Source organism: Dromaius novaehollandiae, chromosome Z, assembly GCF_036370855.1.
Source record: "Dromaius novaehollandiae isolate bDroNov1 chromosome Z, bDroNov1.hap1, whole genome shotgun sequence".
Lineage (NCBI taxonomy): Eukaryota > Metazoa > Chordata > Aves > Casuariiformes > Dromaiidae > Dromaius > Dromaius novaehollandiae.
In genome coordinates, this window is record NC_088132.1 from 14780694 (window position 1) to 14804937 (window position 24244).

Consider the following 24244-nt stretch of genomic DNA (forward strand, 5'->3'; position numbering starts at 1 on the left):
GCAAAGATGATAGATGGCAGTGAACTATCTTTTATTTTGAATTGCTTCTGGCTCTGGTGTGCACCTGGCTGGACAGCCTCGATGCTGGTTGCCTCACTGGGCTTCCCAGCTGTGCCCAGGTGCCCAATGCAGCTTTAACACCACCTCCCTGTTTGCACCATCGGTCACCTTGGTCTCAAGGGTTGTGCCAGAGCCTTCACTCTGGCTTTCTGATGAAAAAGCCCTGGGAAAAGTTTGCTGAAGGCAGGTGTGAGATTCTTCCACCCATATATACTGCTGCAACACTATTCCAGGAATCTAGCAGGGGAGAAAATGTTTCCCCTGGAGTGAGGACTGTAAGGCACGGTCACCTGAAGTGTGTCTGTCTGTATAAATATATTTTTTCTCAACAGCTTGGCAAACAGATTCTCTGAATTTTAAAAAAATATATTTCTTATAAATGTTTCCATTTCTCAGAGTCTTCTTGTCTGGATTCCTCAGTGTAGTATTTAATGAATGCCTTCATTTTAGTCTTGAAAAGGAGAGCCAAAAACATCAAAGCTAGCAGTTTTCCTGTTTTAGATAAAATATGCTGACATTTCACCCAAGAGGGAGGATTTTTAATAGATCATGGCATTCCTGTCCCTAAATATGTCTTAACAAAATCCCATTGATGCTTTCCAGTTTCACATTCATCCTATTTATAGGTCTAAAAAAAGAGGCTTCTAGAGAAAGAAATCGTGTGATTTTGCCGCTCAAATGCTTCACATGAACAAAGACCAAAACAAAAGCTGTACAAAATATCTTATTTGTTGTACAATGTTTTGTACTGAAGACACTGACCTTTTCCTGTTTGAACATTAGCATGGAGATTCTGTAAAAGCCCTCACTTTGAAAAAAAGCTGTTTTATTTCCCCCGTATATCAGATGAGGAATGATTATTAACTAAATGTTTAGAGATGGTCCAAGCAGCACTTTACTGAGGGCTTTATTAGGAGATCTGGAGCTTTGTCTGAGAGGTTTAAACAGAGAAAGCTGCCTTCATCTTTGTAATTTGATCTTTAGAAACCTGTTTTTCTTCCAACAGAGTATTTAGAATTTCTGATTTGAGGCCATATTTGAGTATGACACATGCAGCAACACACTTGCACATACAATCAGCAACAATTCATTATTAAAGGAAAGACAACAATTTTATAATAAGCAATCAGTCTTCACAGTGCTGAGCATTGGATCAAGCCCAGCACAGCATAGCTGGTACCCACTGAGCTATGCTGCTGAGACTTCTCAAATGCCAAAGTTAAGCATGCATTGTTATTTGCTTAGCACCCAAGAGACATGAAGCTGTGACCTGCAAATTGCTCTTTGACTGTTCTTGCTTTTTTTATTGGTACAGGTGATCATTTGGGACTCCCCTATTGAGGGGACTTTTCAATAGCATCATTGACTATGGGCCCCAACAATGTGATCAAGCTGAGATCTTCATGGGGGTAGTAATCAATTGGGTTGCACAGAAAAGCAAAGGATCCACCAAGAAATCTCTCTGCCGGCCCATGGAATACAGCAAGAAGCATTAGCACACAGTAGTGACAGCAAAGGGAATAGCTAACAGTGAAAACTGTGATTGAAGATAGCCGTTGTTAATGTTTTGTGGCCACACTGGCTACAAGCAAAACTGAGTTCAGACGTTCTTGGCTAGACAAAGCGCAGTACAGCTCTGGTTACAGAGGGCAGAATCTTGGAAGTGACTATGTGATACAAGAGCACAAGACCTTTTCCATCATATAGACCTCCTAAATTATACAGGAATCACTTGAAACTCACCTAGAAGGAAGCAGGTACACAGCATAGTTAAGTCAATGAAAGCTGGAGCCATTTATAAAGTCTAATTTGCTTGTGTGATTTATATTGCTCTGAGTCTGCTGTCACATTAAAATCGAATTGCCTTATATCAAATAGGCCATGAAGTGACAAGAATAGTTTGTGCATAGATACTATGTCTATATATACACTCAAAAACTAACAAGTAAGACTTGTCTCTCACATCAAAAAGCCTTCTATTTTGGGTGGGGTTTTGTTGGTGAATGTTTTTCTTTATAGTTAGGTTGCACAAATCAGATTCTATTCGAGCTATGAACATCTCATTAAAGAGACTGATACTGCATGTTTGGGCGGCCTCTGAAATTCATTTTCTTGCTCGGACAGACAGTTCCTTAAACTAATATTTACAATCGCTTTGGAAATTCGAAATTAAGGCCCTCCTTTCCAGTCAGTGAAAGGGCTAGCTTTGTCGGTTCCCTGGTTCACTGAGTTTTCCAAAAGCTTCATTTCCTTTTTGCCAAGGGTGGGAGACCAGAAGAGTTTTCTGCTAATCTTCCTTCCAAAGGGTTCGTTCCACGAGGCTGTGTCCTCTCTGCCAACTTAGCTGCTGTATCTATTTGGGAGGATTCAGGCCAAGACACACAGGCCAATGTGATATTTAAAATACTGTTTGCAACCAGTGTATCTCAACTAGCGAGTGCCTCTGGGTGAGCACTAGCTGGATTGGAAGATGTCAAGATGAAGTCATAGCCATGTTTTTTTGATATGGAGAGCACACTGAAACTCCCAGGAATTCCTGTATTGGGGTTAGGCTACTGCCACTTACTGTAACTTTTCTCTTGTGTCATGGGACACCCGTGGCTTCTGGAAGACTTCTGCTTGTTTGTTCATTTTAATATTGGTCTGGCTAAGCAGTAATGTTTGTATTTGTATAAAAGTACAAACGTGTGTGTATGTGTGTACGTGCGTGTGCATGTGTCTGTAAATGTATATAGAAAGGCACATCCATTTTATAAATCAAAAATAACATATTTGATTAATTTAACATCAGAATGATTTTATCCTTCATGCACATCACATTTAGAGCATGCTGCTCTTCTGTTTTTGAAGTTTTAAGGAATTTATGAGTTTACTCCTTCCAGCACATGCCTTATCATCCACAACAGATCCTGACTCCTGTTCAAAAATTTTGGTTTTTGTAGGACCGGCTAATTTGAGTGGTTTAAACTGCTGTTCCTACTAGGAACTAAAAACAGCTTCAGATTAAGGCATCAATAGTAAATACAGTGCATATTGTAAAACTGTCACCCCTAAATCTGGCAGACCTGACATCTGGATAAACATCTAACAGATCAGCTGAAATGTAATGTCTAAAGTGGCAATCAGTAATTCAGCTCCTTCTCACATCTAAGAAGGTTTTTATTCTTTCTTCTCCTAAGGATTTTTGGTTTTTTCCCTCCTTATAGTCCAAAGCTCTTCGGGAAAAATGGCTGCTACAGGGAATTCCTGCTGGCTCTGCAGAAGAGGAAGACGCCAGAAGGAGGCAGTCAGAAGAGGATGAGCTGAAGGTTAAAAAGCTGGAAGAAAACATACACAGGTAGGAACAGTTTCCCTTTGCTTTGCATAAGAATAGTCACCCCAGCTAAGGCCAGAGTCCTGTCTAGCCCCCAGCCCCTGGCTAGTAGCAGATGACTGGGGAAGAGTCTAAGACCCAGGAAACATACGATGATACGTAAACAGAATTTTTCTCCCAGACATCCACTACTTGCAAAGTAGAGCCACAGTGGGATCTTTGTGTTTCATGGACTTTGATGGATTTTTGTCATGTGGCGGATAAGAAGGGGGCCAAGGTCCCCTATTCAATGCACATGTGCAACGCTCAGGAGATTCTCCATTGCTTTACACCTCCTATAGCCAAAAGGGCTTCAAAAAGTGGTGGCACTGTTTTTCACTCACTTTTCACTGGTACAAATGACTGCAAAATGTAATAGCAGATGCCTCCAACAGATCAAATAAGTACTGCTTTCAGAAGGAAGGTTTGGACCTTATAGTTTTTTTCTTTTATAAGTTTCTCATTACATTTTAAATTGACAGCTTTGTCGTCCTTCTTTTGTGTTTTTATTTATTTTGCTCCAAATAATGGGATCTAAAGCTCATAAGGGCAGGACTTTTATACCTCACAGAACAAACTCCAGAGCTGGTTCTCCTGATAGTTACACTATGCAAATTTAGAGTTTTTTTAACCTGGCAGAAAATTGGGAGAAGTTTGGTCATATTTGGCCTCATAGGTTTTATGTATGTGCCAGCTCAGGAGAAAAAGTGAAGAGGACCAACAGTCCAAGCATTGAAGTATTAGCCAAGAATTTAATGAACTTGGCTTGCCTTATGCCAAGTTTCTTATGAAATTCTTGAAGACATCACCAAGAACATTTCTTCAGGGATGTATACAGGCAGATGCACTCTAAGCTTGCAAGACATTAACCAGCTCCTATATGAATGTGAGAACTGTCTCACACTACTGGTCTGTGTCTTTTTATTCCTATTAATTAAAACTAATCTGAGAATATTTATTGTTCTTTTAAAACTGTGGTGAAGTAAGAGGAGACACCTTCTGAAAAGAGTTTCATATCCTACCTGATGTCTTTACACCATAAATTAATGCACTAGCTGGAAAGAACACATGGATTCAACTGCAGAAGTGCATAATGTAACACATATTTCATCTGGTGCCAGACACTGCAAGGTGCTAAGCACTCTGACCCTATCCAGCCAAACGCTTGAGCATGTGCTTAATTTTAAATCTGTGAGCACCACCACCGAAAACATTGAACCCTATGTGCTTATAAGCTCCGCTTAATCAGTTCAGAGTGCTCAGTGCATTGTAGGATGAAAGCCTGTGCAAAATATTTGTATCTTTGTCCCTGTGGTTTGGGTTTTTTTCCTAACTGCAACCATGAAATAAAATCATTAAATATTTGGAAGTAAAGGAGCTCTCTTCTGCCATGGCCACTTTTCTATCAAATGGCAGCTCAGGTACTTGCTAATGAATTGAAAAGGCATTTGTTTGACAACCTTACCATCATTCTTAACTTTCCTGGCATTTTCCAAGGCTATAATTTAGTATTTGAATTTAGATGAGACAATACTGCATCTGGATGCTAGAGCAGAGACATCAGAAGGTGATGTGGCTACTTTCATTCCAGTTTACATCCTCGACAAGTTGACCTATCCAAACAGACCCCCTCAAGACAGGCTGAGACAGTAAAGGGTAGGAGGTGGAATAAGGAAAAGAAAGATGTCAGGTATGTTATCTGGAGGAATAATGTAGAATGAACTCATCTTGCATTTGCTGCCTGCACATCCCAGTTCTGCCCACTCCTCCCAGGAGAGAGGTAGAGGGGAGAATTACAGGGGGCTGTTCATATATTCCCTTATGCAGGGCCCAAATGTCTCCTGGTAGTGCACTGTTAAAGAAGGAACAGGTCCACTGTGCAGTCCTCCCCTCCCCTCCCCTCCCTCTTGCTGCAGAACGTCCCACCATGGTTTCAGAGAGCAATTTCTTCTGCTGCAGTGGAAGTGCTTGGGAAGGTCACTTTCTTGAACCTCTGAGGGTTTGTCACGTGAACATGCGTGGCACAAGAGGGAGATCAGCCTTTGCTGGCAGGCCAGACAAAACCAGTAGGTTTGGCAAGCTGAGTGAACAATGACATTTAGAGCAGAAAATTGAAGAAGATGCTGCTTCAGACCAGGCGAACATTCCTAAATGAGAACAGAGGCCTGCATGTAGGCCTGTGTGGTGTGGAGGCAGCAAATATCTCTACCTTGGGGCAGCATTAGAGCTAGCTATGGATTTGTATATGGGCTTGAAGGCCTTGAATACAATAGGAACGCTCCAGTTCAGTAGTCCTTTTTCTAATTCATCTTCTAAGCGACCTTCTCACTAAAGTAAAGCCCTGTGCAAAATGCACACATGCTTGTGATGTTTGGTCTTGAGCTAGCGCGACCAGTACTTCGCTGTATGGAAGCTGTTTAACGTCATCTTGGGCAGCAAAAATGCATGAAAGCATGTAGACTGCTGTTTATTTATTCGACTTCTATGTTATCACGATATGAGACATCACAGACTGTAGCTTGTAGCCTGCAAGCATATATGCATATTGGCAAACTTACATGAGTAACTGTAATGATTTAATAAGCTCACTCATCTGCGAAAGCATTTAGAAGAGGAAGAGCATTAGTCAGCATTTCTGTACACCTCATCCTGAGTGACTGAAAGATTCTGCATCATAAAAATAAAAATAAAGCAGAACAGTCCACAAAAAGAAGTCAATACAAATCATTAAATGCTATCATATAATAATTAGCTTAGAAATTTTGAAGCATAAGAACACTAGAAGCAGTCTTTGCAGCCAAAAATGTGAAGTGGAAATGGAAAAATAGGCAGAGTGGCAGGCAGTTTGGTCCTGGACTCCCTAGATGCAGGCTTATCTAAACTTGGATTTCAGAATAAGATGTATGCTGTTCCATGCAAAAAATGCTGGTATTCTATCTTGCATTACTTTAAAAAACTGCTAGGGTCTGTGGACTTAACAGGGTGAGTGGACTTTTTATTCAGCATTGACTGAGTTTTAAATGAGCTGAAAATCCGCCAGTAGTGGGGAGGTTGGAAAGCCATTGCTGCATTACTAGGTTCCTGGCTGCAAGGCTGATTGTACCATTGTAAATATGGCACAGCACAGCCAGAAGTGGATTTACAAGGTCTCTTAGCAGAAACCATTCTGAGTTGTAGAGAAGCTTTAACGTTAATGTATTTCTCCTTGTTCTCAGAAAGATCCCAGGTCATTTCTGCAATTCTTTCTTTTTGCCACACAGTGAGAATGTGATCTCCTGTTTTCTGCAATTGCCTTAGATTTTGAGTAAATACAAAAGCATGACAGATTAACAGAAAACATTTCCCTTCCTTGCCTTCTCTCTGAATCACAAACCCAAAATGTATTGTATAGCATTGATATAGAGAGCATTGATACAGAACTTCCACAGACACATTTTTGATTATGTGCTGTAGGTGAACAAGCACTGGAATGTATTGTATGTCTCCTGTGGTTATTTTTACCACATGACAGTCTGTTATTTTGCAGCAGTGAATGGAAAGTTGGCATTCGACATCTGGGTATTAACAGACAGCATTCACAGAGCGAAGCAGCCCACCCACAGCCTGCTGTTCCTTCTCAGCATTTGAAAAGCTTCTAAAATTATTTTGTTTTACTAGATTACATTATAGTATTTGCTGGCGGCCTGTGTTTACTACAAAAAGTGAAGAGTTTTCATTTCTCTGAAACTTTCACACAGTGTGCCAACATGAAATAACTCTGTGAAATATTTCCTTACTTGATGACCAACACCAGCATGAAATATCAGGACTCTACTGGGCTTTCTTTGGCCTGTCACAAATGCACAGGATTTTCATAAACTGCAAGAGATGGGGATCCTGCTTATATGAATTTCATGATCACTGTTACCAGTTTTATTAAAGCTGTGCTCTTGGAAAAAAGTAACCCACTGAGTTAAATCCTCAGTAAACTGGCATATCCCTTCAGAAATCAATGGAGATACATCTGTTTACTCTGGCTGAGGAGGTGCCCAACAACTCGAAAGAGAGAAAAATCACAGCTGCTTCCACATAGCTTTAGCAGAACTGGCTTTGGCACATGTGAACCAAGCAGACAACTTAGAGCAGAGGGTTTTAAGAGAATCTCCAAGCAACACACATGGTTTGGAGAAACAGGAGAGACCTTTTAGCAGATGAACCCATGCCTTCCACAGTATTTGGCACTTTGACAGCTCTTGGAGGTGAAACACTAAAGCAGTGGTATGCATGTCCCCTGCCCTTTACTTAGAGCTGCTCAAGTATCAGGCACATTCAGTAGTTAATATTTGCAAAAGCCCTTTGGGGTTATGGAGTGTTTCACCCAGGGGTACATTCATGGTGAGCAATGCTTGTATTCCCTCCAGGAGATTGCTTTTTCTCAGCACCCTCCTAAGCAGGGAAAGTGCTGAGGCTAATGACAGCAAGGGCAGGCCTGTGCTTCTGAGCATAGCTCGTAAGCTCTTCCCTAGGACAAATGCATGTTTTTGCTGGTTGCTGGTGTCTGTTTTGATGTGGGTGGGTGGTAGATACATGCAGAAACTCCTGGCTTCCCAGCAGCTAACCTCTTGGACTGCTGCAGTGCTATGGCCTTGTAGATATTTTAGATGTTTTGAAAGTATCTTCAAGATCTTTTGAACTGAATGATACCTGTAGTATGTGCTTAGAACAAGAGGAACTTCCAGTCAAGAAAAGTTCTTACCCTATGGACCGAAACAGAGATGCCTTCTTAGCTTATGTGGGAGGCATGACCAGTCTAAGAGGAAGAGATATGATAGCTACATCTCTTGAGCAAAAGGTGTTTTGGTTGGGCATGGCTCTCTGTAGTTTTACTATGCTCGATTAATGTCCATTTACCAAGTATGAGACAGGGGTCCCAGTCTAGATAGAGGCAGATCCAAACTAAAGTGAAACTTTTCTGAAGCTGTCAGAATTGTCCTTTGCTTACATTAGTATGGTCGAATAGTTCCACTTTAATACTCATATTTGGGTATTATCAGGGAGGCTGGGATAGGTTCAGAAAAGAAATCCTTCGCATAGTTGATCTGAGATGCAGAAAAAAATCTTATTATTGTGCTATCTTACTAATAGACAATGAGTGCTTCACAGATCTATGGTGCTAGCTGGAATTTAAATTCTCTTATTATTAAATTCTCTTCTCATTGTAAAGTCCAGCAAATACATGCATGTTGTTCAGCTGCACTTAACAGCGACTACTGCTCCTTGAAGATTTTCCGTTCTCCTGTTGTCTATTCTTTTATTCCTTTCTGATGCTGCAGTTTGTTTCCTACTTTTTCTTCCTAAGATTAAAACGTTAGCATGTCTTAGACTGGGAGCTCTGACTATAATTCAGTCTCTGTTGGAACTGGCACTAATATTTTTTGCATGACAGCAAGAGAGATAAAGAAAGAGAGCACATAAGACAGATGTGAGTGCACTACTTCAAAGAGCGGGATCATCTGATGTCAGAACCACCTGCTCAGACCTCCCCAAAAGTCGCTAGTGCAAATCCAGGACCAGAGGTGCCATAATGCTCTCCTTAACAAGGTGCTCATCAACTTTGCTTTAGCCTAAGCTTCCAAAGAGATCTGAACCGTTACTGAAGTGCATGCTAGAGAACAGAACAGAGTGTCATCCAACTGCATGGTACACATGAGCCTGATTTTCTCTGTAAGTTCGAGATTGATGGCATCTGGAAAAAATGATCAGGTATAAAGGGAATGTTGTTTATCCAGTACTTTTGGATTGTGTCTAGGATGCCAAACATATCCATAGATGGGCCCTTGGCCCAGCCTCCAGCACAGAGAGCCCAGGCAGGACTGAACAGGACATGCTGCCATATAGCCAGCCTCCACACACTGCCCATATAAACAGTCACATCGGATGAGCTCTCAAACAGTTAAATATCAAAAATGTCTTGTCTCCTCATAGCTAGGCAGTCTCTCCAAATTCTGCTTGCCTTATGAGGAAAGATCAGGCTTTCTGCACAGGAACAGCTGTTCATCCCCAAGCCCTCTGCCTGCTTCTTAGCTAAGACTGATCAATATCAGAGCTCATCTGCTGAAGCTGCACAGATTCCAATTTTGGCAGCCCCTAAGGACTGTGGTTTCCAAAACAGCACGTCCTTCACCTCCCATAAAGCTTCTGCCTGCTCTGGTGTGTGTTTCACATATGATACATTTCTTAGGAAAACAGAGAACAAAGTAAAACAAGGCAAAAGGCCTCAACAATAGGAAATCTCAGATTTCCAAAGGATCCCATTCTGCAGTATGATTAGAGAATTACTTAGGACTTGTAGCATGATCCCAGAAAAATAATGAGTTAAGAGCTGCTGGGTGGCGACAAGTTTGGGGTTGTTACATTTGGTATAACATATTTAGATGCAGGACTTCAAAAAAAAAAAAAAACACACAGAAAAATAACACAGCTTCTTGCCTAGATTCTGAAGCTCAGCCCACACTTAAAATACCAGAATGACACGCCAGTACTTTAACACTTACTCATGTGCTGGTATTATGGGTTTAGGAGTAGCAGTCTCAGGTTTTTCCACAACTCCTGAGCATTGCTAGCTTGGAACTATTTAACAATGCCTAAACATCTTATGAGGAGGGCAAAAGGACTACTTGTTCAATTTGAGCACAGACTACTTCCACACCTGCTATTTCTGCTCTCATAAAGCATTTGTACCAGATACTAACCTTGATAAACCCATCAGCCTAATTTTGAAGCAAAATATGAAATAAATTCCAAAGCTCCATCTCTACATATCCAGGAATTTAGGTCTCAAGTGCTTCTAACATCTCATCCATGTCAGTATGTTATACAGTAAGAGACACGTTCCTCAAGAAAGAAGGAACACTTAGGCTTAATTTCGGCTGTGTACAGAAGCAGATTTTCAGGGACTCCTTTTGTAGGTAATCATGTTGTAAACTGGCATCAGTTTCTAAGTGGATTAAAAACTTCAATGCAGTAGATCACATGCTGAAGCCGCTCGTGAAAGAGGCAGTTACATCTCTTGGCTAGATACAAGAAGAAAAGAACAATCTCAGTCACAGCAGCTATTCAATAACATGGAAGCTGCAAGCTGTACAAGTATGGTCAGTTGTCTTGACAAGTATGTCAAGATGAAGCTCAATCAAGTGCAAGACTTCAGAGCTTTGCTTGCACTAACATTTCAAAGCTAAAACCATAATTTACATGACTATTTGAGTGATGCAGCTTGAAAGATGGGGAAATCTCTTCATAATGCATGCATCATACCTTGAATCACCACACTACCTCTGTATGCAAAGCCTTCCAAGATTTTCACACTTCTTTTAAGCCTGGTAGAGCTGACAGGGGTTTCCTGAAGCAGTAAATTGTGGTACAGCATAAAGAATAGAAATTGTTGGCTTCATTACGTCTGAACTAAATCTTTACCATAGGCCAAGTGGGATTATTTTCTTGAGTAAAACAAAAAGGACTAGTCTCTTTCCTCATTACAGTTACACTTATCTTTGTTGGAGTTGGCTGGTTGGTTTGCTATCCTTGTGTGCTGGTCCTGCCATAGGCGAGTCCTGACTAAACAGTTCCTTCTGCGCTGTTAATCGAAACCCCTTAAAGCCGTTGGTGGCTGGAGGAAATGAAATCACAGAAATTTTGTCTCAGAAAGGTATGGTTGTGTACAGGAGACATGCACAGGTACATGCAGAGTTTTGAAAGAGATGATAGACCTGCAGCGTATTTACAAAGAGATGGCACAGAGTCAGGCAGAAGCCTGAACTGATTTTATTGTGTTGATGCTTTGCAGTGTTTATTTACTCTTTCTTTACCTTAAATCAAAGCACTTCCATCTGCCTTTCCAAACATCTTTCTATGTGCTGTGTCTGTGTCTAGCAAGGCTAGGACACACAGCACCACACGTCATACACACATGCACACACGTGTGCACACACACGCAGAGCCAGAGAAGATGCCCTGGTAACTCTCCCTTCCAAAAAACTCAGATTCATCCTACCTAACTGCAGGCATTTAAATAAGCCACCTACATGCAGGGCGTTGTCTCCTTTAGCTCCCCACAGAGTCCATGACAAAAGAGCATCACTTCCAGGGCCTGTGTAAGCCCATCTCCTTCCCTTGAACATAGGCACCTTAGTTAAGTGCCTGAAATGAAAAAGGATGATTCTAAGCCTAATGCTCCTGCACAAGCCCTCAACACTGGGGCCTCTGGCTGCTACAGTAATGCAAACAGTCATTAATAACCATTAATATTGTATCTAGTCCATCATGTCTTTGTATACCCAAGGTCCCTGCCCTGTCTTTCCTCCTAATAGTCAGCACTTACATGCATTTCTGCAGATCTGAGCTAGCTCTCAGTAGGCAGAAGTTAGAGGAGGAGCAAGGTGCAGCATCTAGAGCCACCTAGTAGGCATTGCAAAGCCTTGTTTTTAAAATCAGCAGTTTGAAAAGCATGTCAGATTCCCTGTGGTGTTTTTAAACCACTGCAGCCTGTGAATTCTAAGGAAAAAAAGAATGCAAATCGCAGCTGGTGGTCCACAGAAGACAAGGAAAGACTGGATATGCAAACAGGAATCTTGATTGATAAGAAAGAGACAGCTGTTACAGATTTTACTAAGAAGTTGAAGAAAAAAGAAAAGCCTCAAGGAGATGCACTTGGGAGTGGAGAATAGACTGTTGGCACAGGTGTCATCTTCTCTGTAGAACAGCAAAATGAGTAGTAACAGGGAACCTCGGTGTTGGAAAAATGCATGTAGTCATCCAAGAATATAATGCATGAATGATATGGTCAAATCAACAATGAAGGACATTCAGAGCACTCAGATCAGCATGTTACAAATGTAAGACATGCTCACAGCCATGTACAAATACGGACTTTGTAGGATGAAGTGATATATGACTCTATAGTGTAAGACACTGAGGAATCAGGTCCCAGAGCCAGATTGTTATAAGAACCCAAACTGAAAATTTGACTTGGTATGACAGATGTGCAGAGAGGCAGTGAAATAGATGAGGTACCGAGAGAGAGAGAGAGAGGGAGGGAGGAAGGGAGGAAGAGAGTAATAAGTGGAGACAATGTGAGGCATTAAACAACTAAGGGGCATGGATAAAAAGCTGTTCAAATTTGGACTTGCATAGTGTCTTCTGTGACCTGTTATAATTGCCACAGGTGAGAAACAACCTGACAAGGGGGTCAGCAGTACTGTTAAGCATAGAAAAAATAAGAAAAATCTAATGTATTTTTCAAAGCCACCAACATAGATTGTGCATTCAAGGCTGGATAAAGCAGACCTTTAAGATTGATTCGTATCCCGTGTAATTAGCATGCAGAACAACAGCATGCTGTAGAGCTTGATCAGCAAGCAACTGGAATGGCTCATGACTTTAAAATGCGACTAGTAGTCTACAAAGACGATTGCAAGTGGGAGGGAAGTCTGTACTTATAAGGCACTGGAGTCAAACTTGGACTATATCCATGTTTTTCCTTAGAAGTCCTTCAGCTACTGAAGACCACCATACAAGGAGTCATAGTTATGAGACAGTGAAATAAATGTATATACTGCAATGATTCTAGCTAGATACTACCTGTGTAAAAGAATCTATGGACAAGAGTTTGAAATACCCCATGTATCAGTGATGTGAGCCTGCTGGCGCTGGAACAGGGATCTGTGTTCCCTCCTCTGTAGCTGACCTTCAGTCTGCTACATCAGGAGAGATTCCCCTGAATACAGTACCTGAATCCTTAAAGAAGAGCAGAGGCCAAAAATAAAGTACTTGCTGAGGAAAAGATGTACTGGAAAAGATGAAATAACTGGACTAACTGGATCTGACTAACTAGATGAAGTAAGATAGATATTTAAAAGATTCATAAAAACATATTGTAGATTGTAGCTGAACTAGAAGACTAGACAGAAAAATAGCATGCTCATGATATTCCATGCTGAGCAAAAAGTCATTCAATCCTTCATGTCAAAGACTGTTAAATTATGCCTACTCTGTACTTTTTTACTAATATAGCTACACCAGCAAAATTTCCCTTTCTAGATCTAGTTTTTGTCAGCAAAAAGTACAGACAGTTAACTGAAATGAACTCTATAGGCAGAAGTTATTTTAGCCCAGAATAACCACCTCTCTACTGGAAAACATACTGAAAAAAAGATTTTCAAAACCTACCCTTTAAGCAACTACAGTATGTCAGCAGGAGAATCTAAAATTAATAACTGGTATGAAACAGAAGTACGAGCTCTTTGCATCCTGGATACCTCAACACAATGTAAGGATTAAACTCTTTACTCTGACATGTAATCTTGCATGACTTTGAGCAAGATACATTGACAGTTTTTCTATATCTCTCTTCCAGTGTTCCATTAATGTAATATATCTTTCTCACACTTTTTGTACACTTGAGGCTGAGCTTTTGGGAGTAAGAACTGCCTCCTACTGTCCTTTAGAGGACATCATCAGTGCCACTTAAATATCCTGAATGAATTTTCATTTTTCAGCATTCTTGAGATTCTGACAGTGGCAAGCCAGTGCAAAAAATAGATAAATAAATAAAATAGATGCCTGTTGACACAAATGGACTATGCTGCTAAAGAAAGCAAGAAAGAACAGCCCTTAGCTGAATAAAATGATTCAGGCTCTGATTGTACATGTGTTTGCTTCTAAGACTGTAAATCTGGCTCTTGATGGTCATATCATTGATGGAGGAGCTCATCCTGGATGCCAGTCATAACAAACTCTGTAAGCTTGGTTAAGACTTTCAGATTTGGCTACACCTTTTAGCTCCCAAAGAATACAGAGGAAAAATAAAATATTAATAAGTCACAGCAAAAACCTAAGGGAAGAGAACTGTGCTGTCCTCAGTGTTTTTCTGACTTGTCTGAGGGTCTCTGTACTTTATGAGTTGGCACACCTGGAATGGGCTCAGAAATGCAGTCCTAAATTTAGAAACACATTTCAGGCAGCAGCTGCTGCAGAGCAATAGCATGTCACCAGCAGAGCTGGGCTTGTAAGCTTCATCTAGCTGGCAGCATGCAGGTCAGGAAATCGGAGAACCCCATTCACCCTTTTGAATGCCATTTCAGATGGGTTGCCTGGGGCCAGCCATTGATCTGGTCCTACACAGACAATCAAGCCTGCTATTCACAAGCTACTCCTAGGACTTTGGGCGGAGGATCAAGCTGATACCATTCCTAACTTAGGGAGAGAGTGAAACTGGCACTCCAGTTTCATTGCCATAGGATTTTCAGCTAAGAGCTGTTGACAAAAAAATATATATATATCTCCCAGCCTAAGGCCAGCAAAATAACATTCCAATTTTGGAAAATGTTGTAGCAGGAGAATATACAATGTGTGTGTTTTCAGTAAGCAGTGAAGCTGCCACAAGCCTTGTACATGTGCCACATTTATACCCCAAACATGCAATGGGAACACTCATGCCATTGAGTTCTTACCGAGTTGGGATTATTTTTTGGGGGGTGCGGAGGGGAGGAACATGTGGGGAACATCACTGGGACTCAACATGAGGAAACTACAGAGCATTACTGTGGCAAGTACGTTGTGGCCAACACTCCCCTGTATCATCAGACAAGTAATTTCATGAGCAAACACCCTACAGAAGGGAAAATCCTGTTAGTCTCTTCTTTTTGCCACTCACAGCAGCTTGACAGATGTGCAGAATCAATCATTCTGAAAGCTGTACTATGTGGCCTCAAAAAATCACTGTGTTTTCCAATTGAAGCTATCAGGAATTGTCTTTCATGATTGCTCAGCATCACGTTTCAGGTAGAGATCCTAGCCTGGTCTCCCTTTGTGGCAAGGGTGTAGTGAAAACAGCTTCCAGTAATAGGAAATTTGTTTCACATAAGGGTATGAGGACTCGTTTGTTCTTAATAGCTTATTTTTTTCTTAGTTTTGGTAGTGCATGGTTTCTACACAGAGGATTGATTTATGATGCGTGGTATAGTCAAAATGATACTACCTAAGGCAAAGCAAAACCTCATGTGTAACTGAAAGACACTGCTGTGACACCACTGATGTGTTAAATTCATTCTTTTAAAAGTCACAGAGCATGAACAGAAAACCGTACCAAACATGTACAGAATGGACCAATATCCCACACCTAAGAATCACCCAAAATTGCACACACACACGCACGCATACACAGAGGAGACTTGCTCTCCCATCACAGTGTTGTTTTCTCTACATTCTCTGGAGAAAAGGCAGGCTTGTAATGTCACCTGAAAGCCAAAAACTTGTTGCAGCAGATACAAGAGAGCAAGTGTGCTTCAGAATTAAACTCTGAGAAATGTCCTTCCCTTTATGCCTCAACTTTTCCCTCTCTCAGGACTGGGACTGCAGTAGCTGACAAATGCTTTAATCTCTGCAAGCAAAGAGCAGCATACATGATAGCCACATCCTGGTGTCCAGGCTTGCAGTGCCTGAGTCCACCAGGAATCCCCAGATGAGACAAATTTCTTGCCTGCAGTGTAGGCCGTTACACCCTAGTTGTGAGGTTGCTGCTGCTTGGCATTTTGTATGTGGTTATTTCACTCTTTAAAAAATTTAAAAAGAAAAAGGAAAACAAAATATCCACATTTTCAATTTGCAAATGCAAACAGAGGACAGGAGTGTGTGTTGTGTTTCTTGGGCACTGGAACCACCAGCTTAAATAAACAGTGCAACAAATGAACATATTCAGCCAAAGGGATGACTCTCACAGTGGCTCCCTGCTGCAGACACCGTGCTTGGGCAGGCCCCAGCAAGGGCACTGGGACCTCCTTTGAGCACAGGGATTACTTTATGTAGGACTGAAACTCTGGATCTCCTTGACTAAATTCTGAACTCGCTTACTTCAGTGAAGCCATTTTGGATTTGCCTTGTCGCAAGCGAGATAATGTGGCTTCTTTTTTGGAAAATTGCTGGATCGAGAATACCCTTCTACAGGAAAGTATGCCAACCAAAAAGCCTGAAGCAAAGTACTGTGTCTGATATTAATTCCTTATTTCTGGCACTTATTTTTAAGCTGTAATATCTGTAGTGAGTGCAAAATTACCTCTCCTGAAAATGTCATATCTCATTAAGAGCAGTGGTATTCAATCACTTCTCACCTTCATTAAGTGGCTTGTCTTACAGCTGTTGCATCAGTAAAGACTGCAGAGATCACACTAGCATCTTTAATAAGATGAGGAATGTATTGATATTTTTCCATCTTAGCAGGCACTGCTGAGCCACATCATCTCCCAAAGGAGGAGATAGTTGAACAATCTAATGCAATGACACAGCATTTCTGAAAGGTGATTCTTTCTTCATTAGTCTTTGCTTTTAATGCCGCTGAGTTGAAAAGGTTTCAGCATAATAAAAGAAAGAAATAGCGAAAGCTGGCATTGCATTGGGAAAGAGGTGGATGGTGGTTAGGAATCTCTGTCTGAAGTGCTTGTTCATGTATTCCTAAATGACTGTGCATGAACAAGGCTGAAAATGGGTTAGTAGGTACGCATTCAATCATTTTGCTAAATACAAATGTCCTTGTTTAAGAGGATAATCATTAAGGAATCTATATGTATCTAAGCATTCAAGTATGCTTTGAAATATGTGAAAGCATTTACGTTGGTACAAAAATGTTGTAATGAGATTCTCAGGGGCTGTACTAGTCTTATCCAGTTTGGCTCCTAGGTATTTAAATTAAATTTTACACAAACCTTTGTGGGTGAATCTGATCTTAGATGTATTTTTAGCAAGAAAAGGTTTCCCTGATAGTAGTTAGACAGTTAAACAGTTGGTTGAACCTATTGGTTTCACCTGTGTTTCCTGTTTTAAGATTTACTGGTGAAAAGTTCATGCTGTTCTATATACTGAGAACCATTTTTAGAGCTGCATGTTTCAGAAGAAATGATTGTTTTGATCTGAACACATGTGTTTTGGACATTGTCCAGTTCTGTGTAAATCTTTGAAAGATTTTCTTTCCTTCACAGGAAAGTGACTTTGAAATAAGTAATAGTATTTGGTATCTACTGTGGGAGGGAAGCTAGCTGAGAAATTGCCTGGAGCGTATAGAAGTGTGTTAATGTGTCCATTTGCCCTGGGGTTGCTGAATCATGGTTTTTATGTGACTATGATGAAAGGTTTTGCATAATGAGGGGTTTGAAAATATCATTTTTCTCCAGCTTTTTTTGGAGAGCAAGAGTCCAGTTTTTGTGGGATGTAAATCTACAATTCATAAAGAACTGAGAAATCTTTGCAGGTGGGGAAGCGATCTTCCAAAGGAGAATGAAGGTGAAGTGATGAATCATATCACCAGTGCTGCTCCACAACCTCTCCTGCTGCTGCTTTTCTTTCTGCTAAGCAGCCATTCTGCAGCGGTTAGCTACATTTCTGCTTTTCAGGACCAGCCTGATCTCGTGCAGTGGATGCTGCTTGTGAGATGGCTGAGGTGCAGCCAAAGGAGCACTCACCAGTTGTTTATTAGGAAGGAAAATATTTACTCTGCCTCCCTTCTTCCTATCAACCAGGATATAGGAGAGGGAGGGGAAGGAACAGAAGGGCATTCCCTTTTGCTGCAGTTAGATGGATTGAGCTTGTTCGTAAGGGGAACCATGAGGACTGATAGCTCTTGGGGTTATTGAAGCTGTCTGCTTTTTAGCAGCTCCCACAGATTTCTCTTTCTGTATTGCTGTTCTTCCTCTTTTCCTCTCCTGCCAAGCCCCTAGTTTCTGTTTTATTTCATTTAATCTTGTTCTTTTTTGTTATAGTTTGTTTAAATATATTTTTTCAACATTGCAATCCAAAGGGCTTGTGGGAAAGGGCTGTTTTTTTCAGATTTCTCCTCTCATATCTCAAGAAGGTGATTGCCTTAGAGGCAACACACTACTGAAGGTAGGCAACGGGGTTAGCAGACAGTATTTGGGTCCTGGGCCTTCCCTCTTGCCGCAGACCTCACTTCATTGCTGAAGAGGAACATGGCATAGCTCTGCTGTGAAACCCTCCTTTCCTCTGCACCTCCTCATCTGCCCCTGCTGTGGCTGCTCTACCGCCCACGGGCACCAGCCCTTCGCCTCCCCTGCCCTCCTTTCCACACCCCCTTTGCGATGCAGTCCTCCCTCACCCTGTCCCTGCCATCGCCACCCTTCCAGCCCTGGCCTGGCGCCCCAACCCTCTCCATTACGGGGACCTGCAGGAGGGATGCTCTCTGCCTCTCCAGGACACCCGGAGCCCTGGGAGTTTGCAGCGCAGGTGCATTTTCCCCCCGGCCGCCCCCAGACCAGTTGTTCTCCGACAGGCTGCAAATGAGAGTGTTCACATCCCCACAAGCTGTTGTGTGCAGCCCGCTCTGGCCCACAGCCAGCCTGCACCATCTCCAGTTCAGGTCTTTCCCCACCAGCAGAAGAGATGCCAAGGGCCTGGCGCTTCTGTGAGTTGCGGCTGCCCTCTGCTGCTATTTCCACTACAATGCAAGCTGAGGATATGAAACTAGACAAAACCTTTCCCCGGCTTGTTGACCAGATTTCCCGCTAAGCTTGTCCCACTTCCCATGGAGCAGCCGCACATGGAAAACACTGCTCTGTGAAACAAGCAAATCCCTCTTTCCCCCCATAAATGGCAGCACCTTCTCACCAATGTTTCCTCTGCATCAGGGGAATGAAGCTCCTCGTCTCTCACCCTCCCGTGAGGAGGAAGATGCTGGCTTATCTCAGCCAAGACCATGTCTTCTTGGCTTGCCCTCTCCCTGAAGGTGTGGAAATCCCCTTGTGGAGCTGTGGAGCTGAATACATGGGAGTTACTGACCAACACATGATGTAGTAATTCATGAGCCATGACCAGCTTGGGACACTGGATTGGCAGCATAATTGGATTGGTGGGCTATAAATTAAATGCCAGCAGTTTGTCATGCCAGCTTGTGCTCGTGCAGACAGCCTAGGTTAAGGTTTGGCTTGGCCTCTCTCCCTGAGGCATGTCCACGTACCATGGAAAAAATCAACCCTCGCTTGTTTATGCTGAGGTTCTCGCATCCCTGTCTCGCAGACCTGACGGGCCCAGAGCGCTCCACGGAGAGCTCGGTCCTCCCCAGGGCGAGCACCATGGCCCACAGCAAGCACCCAGGGTTCACCGGGCAAAGAGCAAGCAATCATCTGTGCAGTGCAGCTATGTGTTCACAAAGGATAGTGTGCATATATTTTATTTCCCTGAGCGCTTTCTTCCACTCTGTCATGGAAATAACTAATATTTAGAATGTTTTTCAGACTTCACCGCTAGCCTCTTTGCCTTAGGCCCCAGTCTCCTCATTACATCTCAGAGGTGCCAAAGGGGAGGGATTTGAGAACCCCTCCCCATATGTCCTGCTTGGTTGCATTGCATCTCCTTGCATCTGCCAGCTCCAGAACAGCAGAGCTATAGAGGCCACACTTTCCAAGCAGCAACCATGCCAGGCTTCAAACATAGCCCAATTTGCATGAGCATAGCTGGATAAGGCTGGACGAAACAGACTAATCCTGTTAACCCAGAAAACCAGATTCCAGGTTGCGTGGGGATGATTCTTAAATTCTAGAAGGAAATGTCAAAATTACACCTTCGTTCCTGGAACAGGTTTCTTCTCTGGATCTTACTGCTTCTGCTACCCATCTCCCTTTTTTTTTTCTCCTTATCCTCCAACAGAAACTATTTTTTAATTAAGTGGGAGGGTAGATTTTCAGAAAAGAGAGAAAATCTTTTTTCTTCATATTCCAAATTGATGAGCATTCTTTTATCTTCTCTATTTGCTTATCTAAAAAGAAGCCTTGATTGAATGAGAAAAGAACAATCAACAAAACTTCGATCCTTGGAGGAATATTTCTGATTATCTAGAAGAAGACAGAGGACTATAAGCAAATTGAATTTATCAGAATAACTCTTGTCAAGTTAGACTAGCTTCCTTGACTGGCAGCTAGCAGACTTTGTGGCAGAGGGGCAGAAGATGCCAATTATCTTGAAGGTAGGAAGACTTTTGATACTCACATAATCAAGCTATAGTAACATGGCCTGGATGAAACTTCTATAGGGTAGATACAGTACTGGCCAGAAACCATTCAGTCAAAACTGAAGGACAAGGTTTAATATGGCTCTGTGCTAGGTCTGAAACCATTTAATATTTTCATTAACAGCTGGGATGATCAGAAGTTTTACTAGTATAGGACATGTTACACTTGAAGACAACATCAAACCTGGGGGCACACAGTGAACAACAGTATTGCAACTACAAATCAGCGAGATGGTCTCAGAAAATACAATAAAGGAAAAGTTTTACCCTTAGGCAGGTATAACCAACTGTGAAAAGACAGGATGGGCTGTGGCTATCCGCATGGTTCTCTGGAAAAGGTGTGGGTACTACAGCAAGTCAGAAACTGAATGTGAGTCAAGAATGTCATGCTGTAAAGTAAAGGCACACTGGCATGTAGGTAGTGAGACATAAAACAAACCTCCTCTGCTTATCATTAATAAGGCTTCTGTTGAAGTAAAGTGCAGTTTGGAGTACTGCACTGCAAGCACAGTACAGACTGCCAGAAAAACAGGAGGAGAAAATGGAGTACCTGGTTGGAGTACATGGTCTACAAGGAAAGACTGCTAAGTACAAAGCAGAGAAGAGAGTGGGGAGACATGACAAAGGCCTTTAACTATTTTGTAGACTATTGCAAATAGGAAAAATAGCATGTTCTTTGTGCTTACAGTAGAAAGGATAAGAGCAATGGAGATAAAGCTGTGGCAAGGAAATCTCATTAGAGAAATCCTTCTAACGATAGGGACTGTAAAGCCCTGGAATAGGCTCCCTGGGGAGTCTCCACTGTTTCAGGTCCCTGAGAAGAGGCCAGGCACCACGTGGTCGGGAGCAGCACTGGTTCACCCAGCATGGCCAGGCACTGAGGCCCTTCCCAGACCTGCTCTTCTGGGACCCTACGGCTGAGCACTTGTGTCCTGCCCCTTCCTGGGCTTTGCTCTGTATTTCTGATTACAAAGGTCCACAAACTGCAAGAGAAAATTAGGGTTATTTAGGGAAAAGAAAACTGAACAGAGTCATGACAATGTGTCCAAATAGTTTAAAAATAGCTATGAAGATAAATAAATTCCAAAGACAAGGAGAACTGGATTAAAATGCCAGAAGACCAGACCTTGAAAAACACACCTCCCCAAACCTTTTCCAAAGAGTGAGCACAGTGAAGCAATGCAACAGGTTGCTAAGGGCCACAGGGGACTCTCCACTGTAGGATAATTTTAAGAACAGGCTTGACAACAGTTTGGTGGGATACTGGAGGTAAGGCACTATTGCACCATTTTCTATACTTCCGTAACTGTCTGGGAGAGGGGAAATGCTAAAAGTACAAAAGAAACAGCGAAGTGAGAGTAGGAACTACTTTTTGTCTTCTTCTGTCACATAGGAGCAAAAGATAGACTGTGAAACTGAAACCAGGAAATAAAAATGTGGGGGCAAGGGAACCCTCATTTTCTCCTTTATAAGCGATGAGCTTGTTGCACTTTCTGCTTCATCACAGTGGAGTATTTTGCAAAATTCAAAGCAGGAACTCCATTTACAGAGTAAATAGGTGTTTAGGAAAGGGTGTTGGCTCTTACAGCTTAGGAAAAAAGCCAGCTTTTTACACTGCAAGTAGGGAAGAAGCTTTGCTTTAGGCAAATTGACACTTAAATTTTGGTATGTTTCCACAAAATATCTGGAAACGGCCACTGCCAGACACAGAGCTGGATGAGCTACCAGTGTGAACCAGCCTAGCAATTCCTGATGTAACTGCGTGAAATCATAATGGAATTTTCTTTCCAATCCCCCTGTGCTTAGTAACTGGCAAAATATTTCTTTGTTGGAGTCAGTCATTTCAGCGTTCTTATTCGAAGACATAAATAAATCTGCTGGTCCCCATTCAAAGCCCCAGTGTCATTCTCCAAATAATTTTATATTGTTTCATTAGCCAGAAACAGACTGTGAATTTTCATCCTTTGTTATTAGGGTTGGAATAGACATCTGTGAAGAGGAACACAAAGCATAAATTTTAGACTTTGAGGACCCTAGAGGGGAGGATGATGAAAAGCTGAAGCTATAAATGAAACTGTAGCATAAAATGATGACTTGAATGGACCAAATCTTAAAATTTCCATCTCACAGAAAATTCCAAGCTTCTGGAATTTCATCTTGTCCCAAATAGAAATTAAAAGTAAATGTTTCAAAAACATTTATGAAACAGAGGATTTAATAATATTTGTGTTGACCTCATGGAACATTTTGATAAGACTGAAACGTTATCAACATTGCAACTTTAACATTTTTATCTATTTATAGTTTAAATGATAATGTAAAGAGCAGATGTTTCAGCTTCATTGAAACAAAATATTGAGATAATCTCCTATCAGATTATGATGAAATAGATAAATTCCCATAAACATTTTGCATTTAATTAAGTAAACGTTTCCCAAAGGAATAATAGTTCTTAGGGAAATTGTCAACCATATGCCATTATTTTCTGGGGTCCTTTAACCCCGCAAATGTCAAAGTGGTATGTACTTCTAAACAAAGACAGAAATATAATCTATGGTCAGGCAGAAGTAAAGTCATCTCCAGAGTGAAAGAAAACAACTGCTTAATCCTGGATATGAACTCTGCATAACTGTTTAAGAGAGATCTATCACACTGAAGCTGAAAGGAGAATTAAACAGATACATTTTTCTGCCTAGCAGTTGCTCCATATAAATAGGTCTTATGAGTATTGTACTTCCCTTAGGTGGTTTATTATATCTCTTCATTTCATATCTTCAGACTTCTGCTATTTAAGAGTGTGGACAAGAGCATTTTCCAGTCTTTACTGTTGATACTAAACATCCAGAGCAAAAGGGGGTCTATTAAGTTAGCTTCCTAATCTGTATGGTATTGCTAAGAGCTAATCTTGTCACAGGTGGATATCAGTTCTCCTGCTTCCTCCTGCTTCTTGGCTGTCATTATTCATAGCAGCCACCTCGTGGCACCCCACCAAGACCGAGTCTGGAGTGCTAGGTGATCTACACGGTTCGTGCAAGACAGTCCAGCCCCGTGAGTTTGTCACCTAGACACCTAGAAAGAGTTTGGCTATGACTGATCCTTCCTTGCAGCATGGAAGACATTAAAATGCCCTTTCTACTTCTCTTTCTTCCACACCTTAGTAATCCCATCACTAAGATGCATCCCAGGTCCCAAAACCCACTTTTGACATTCCTGAGTTTTCACTCTGATAGCATTGTGGTCTCCACAGCTGCCAGGATGGAATAGCTCAGCAACTGTCAAGATAAAACAGATGAGCAAAAAATTGGTGGAAATCTAGGACCTGAATGTCAACAAATACTGAGGTTTACTGAACATGTCATGTGTACCGAACACACACGATGTGTTCAGTAAACATCAGTGCTTATTTTGGCACATCTTCAGAAATTCATTGTATTTAACACATTGCATTAAAATTCTCAATAGCAAACCTTTCCTTCCACCCTTTGGGGAAACCCTGGAACTCCACTACCCAGCTGCCCTACAGTAGACTGAGGTAGACTAGAGTTTCACTTCCCTCCTGTAGCTTCTTTGTTATTGTCAGGGGTTTTTAGGCTGAACTTTATGTCTGCTGTGCATCATTTTCTATGGTCTAGTCCTGGCTTAGCCCATAGGTTGATTTCTAGATGACTTACCACCAAAGGGTTAAACACAGATTGCCAACTCATAGGAATTTTTGTGAAGACCATTTCTACATCTGGAACAACTTCTTCCCTGTTACAACGTTTCCAGCTGGGAAGTTCAATGTCACA

General features: G+C 41.7%; 1 protein-coding gene across 5 annotated transcripts in view; it reads left to right on the forward strand.

The window, feature by feature from the left end:
• Positions 1 to 24244, forward strand: part of PALM2AKAP2 (PALM2 and AKAP2 fusion) — a 277274-nt gene that overhangs the window by 59724 nt on the left and 193306 nt on the right. For all 5 annotated transcript variants that reach the window (XM_064501617.1, XM_026103095.2, XM_064501619.1 and 2 more), the window contains exon 3: positions 3267 to 3397. In XM_064501617.1, the coding sequence (XP_064357687.1) occupies positions 3267 to 3397 (131 nt within the window). The remainder of the gene's footprint in view (positions 1 to 3266; positions 3398 to 24244) is intronic.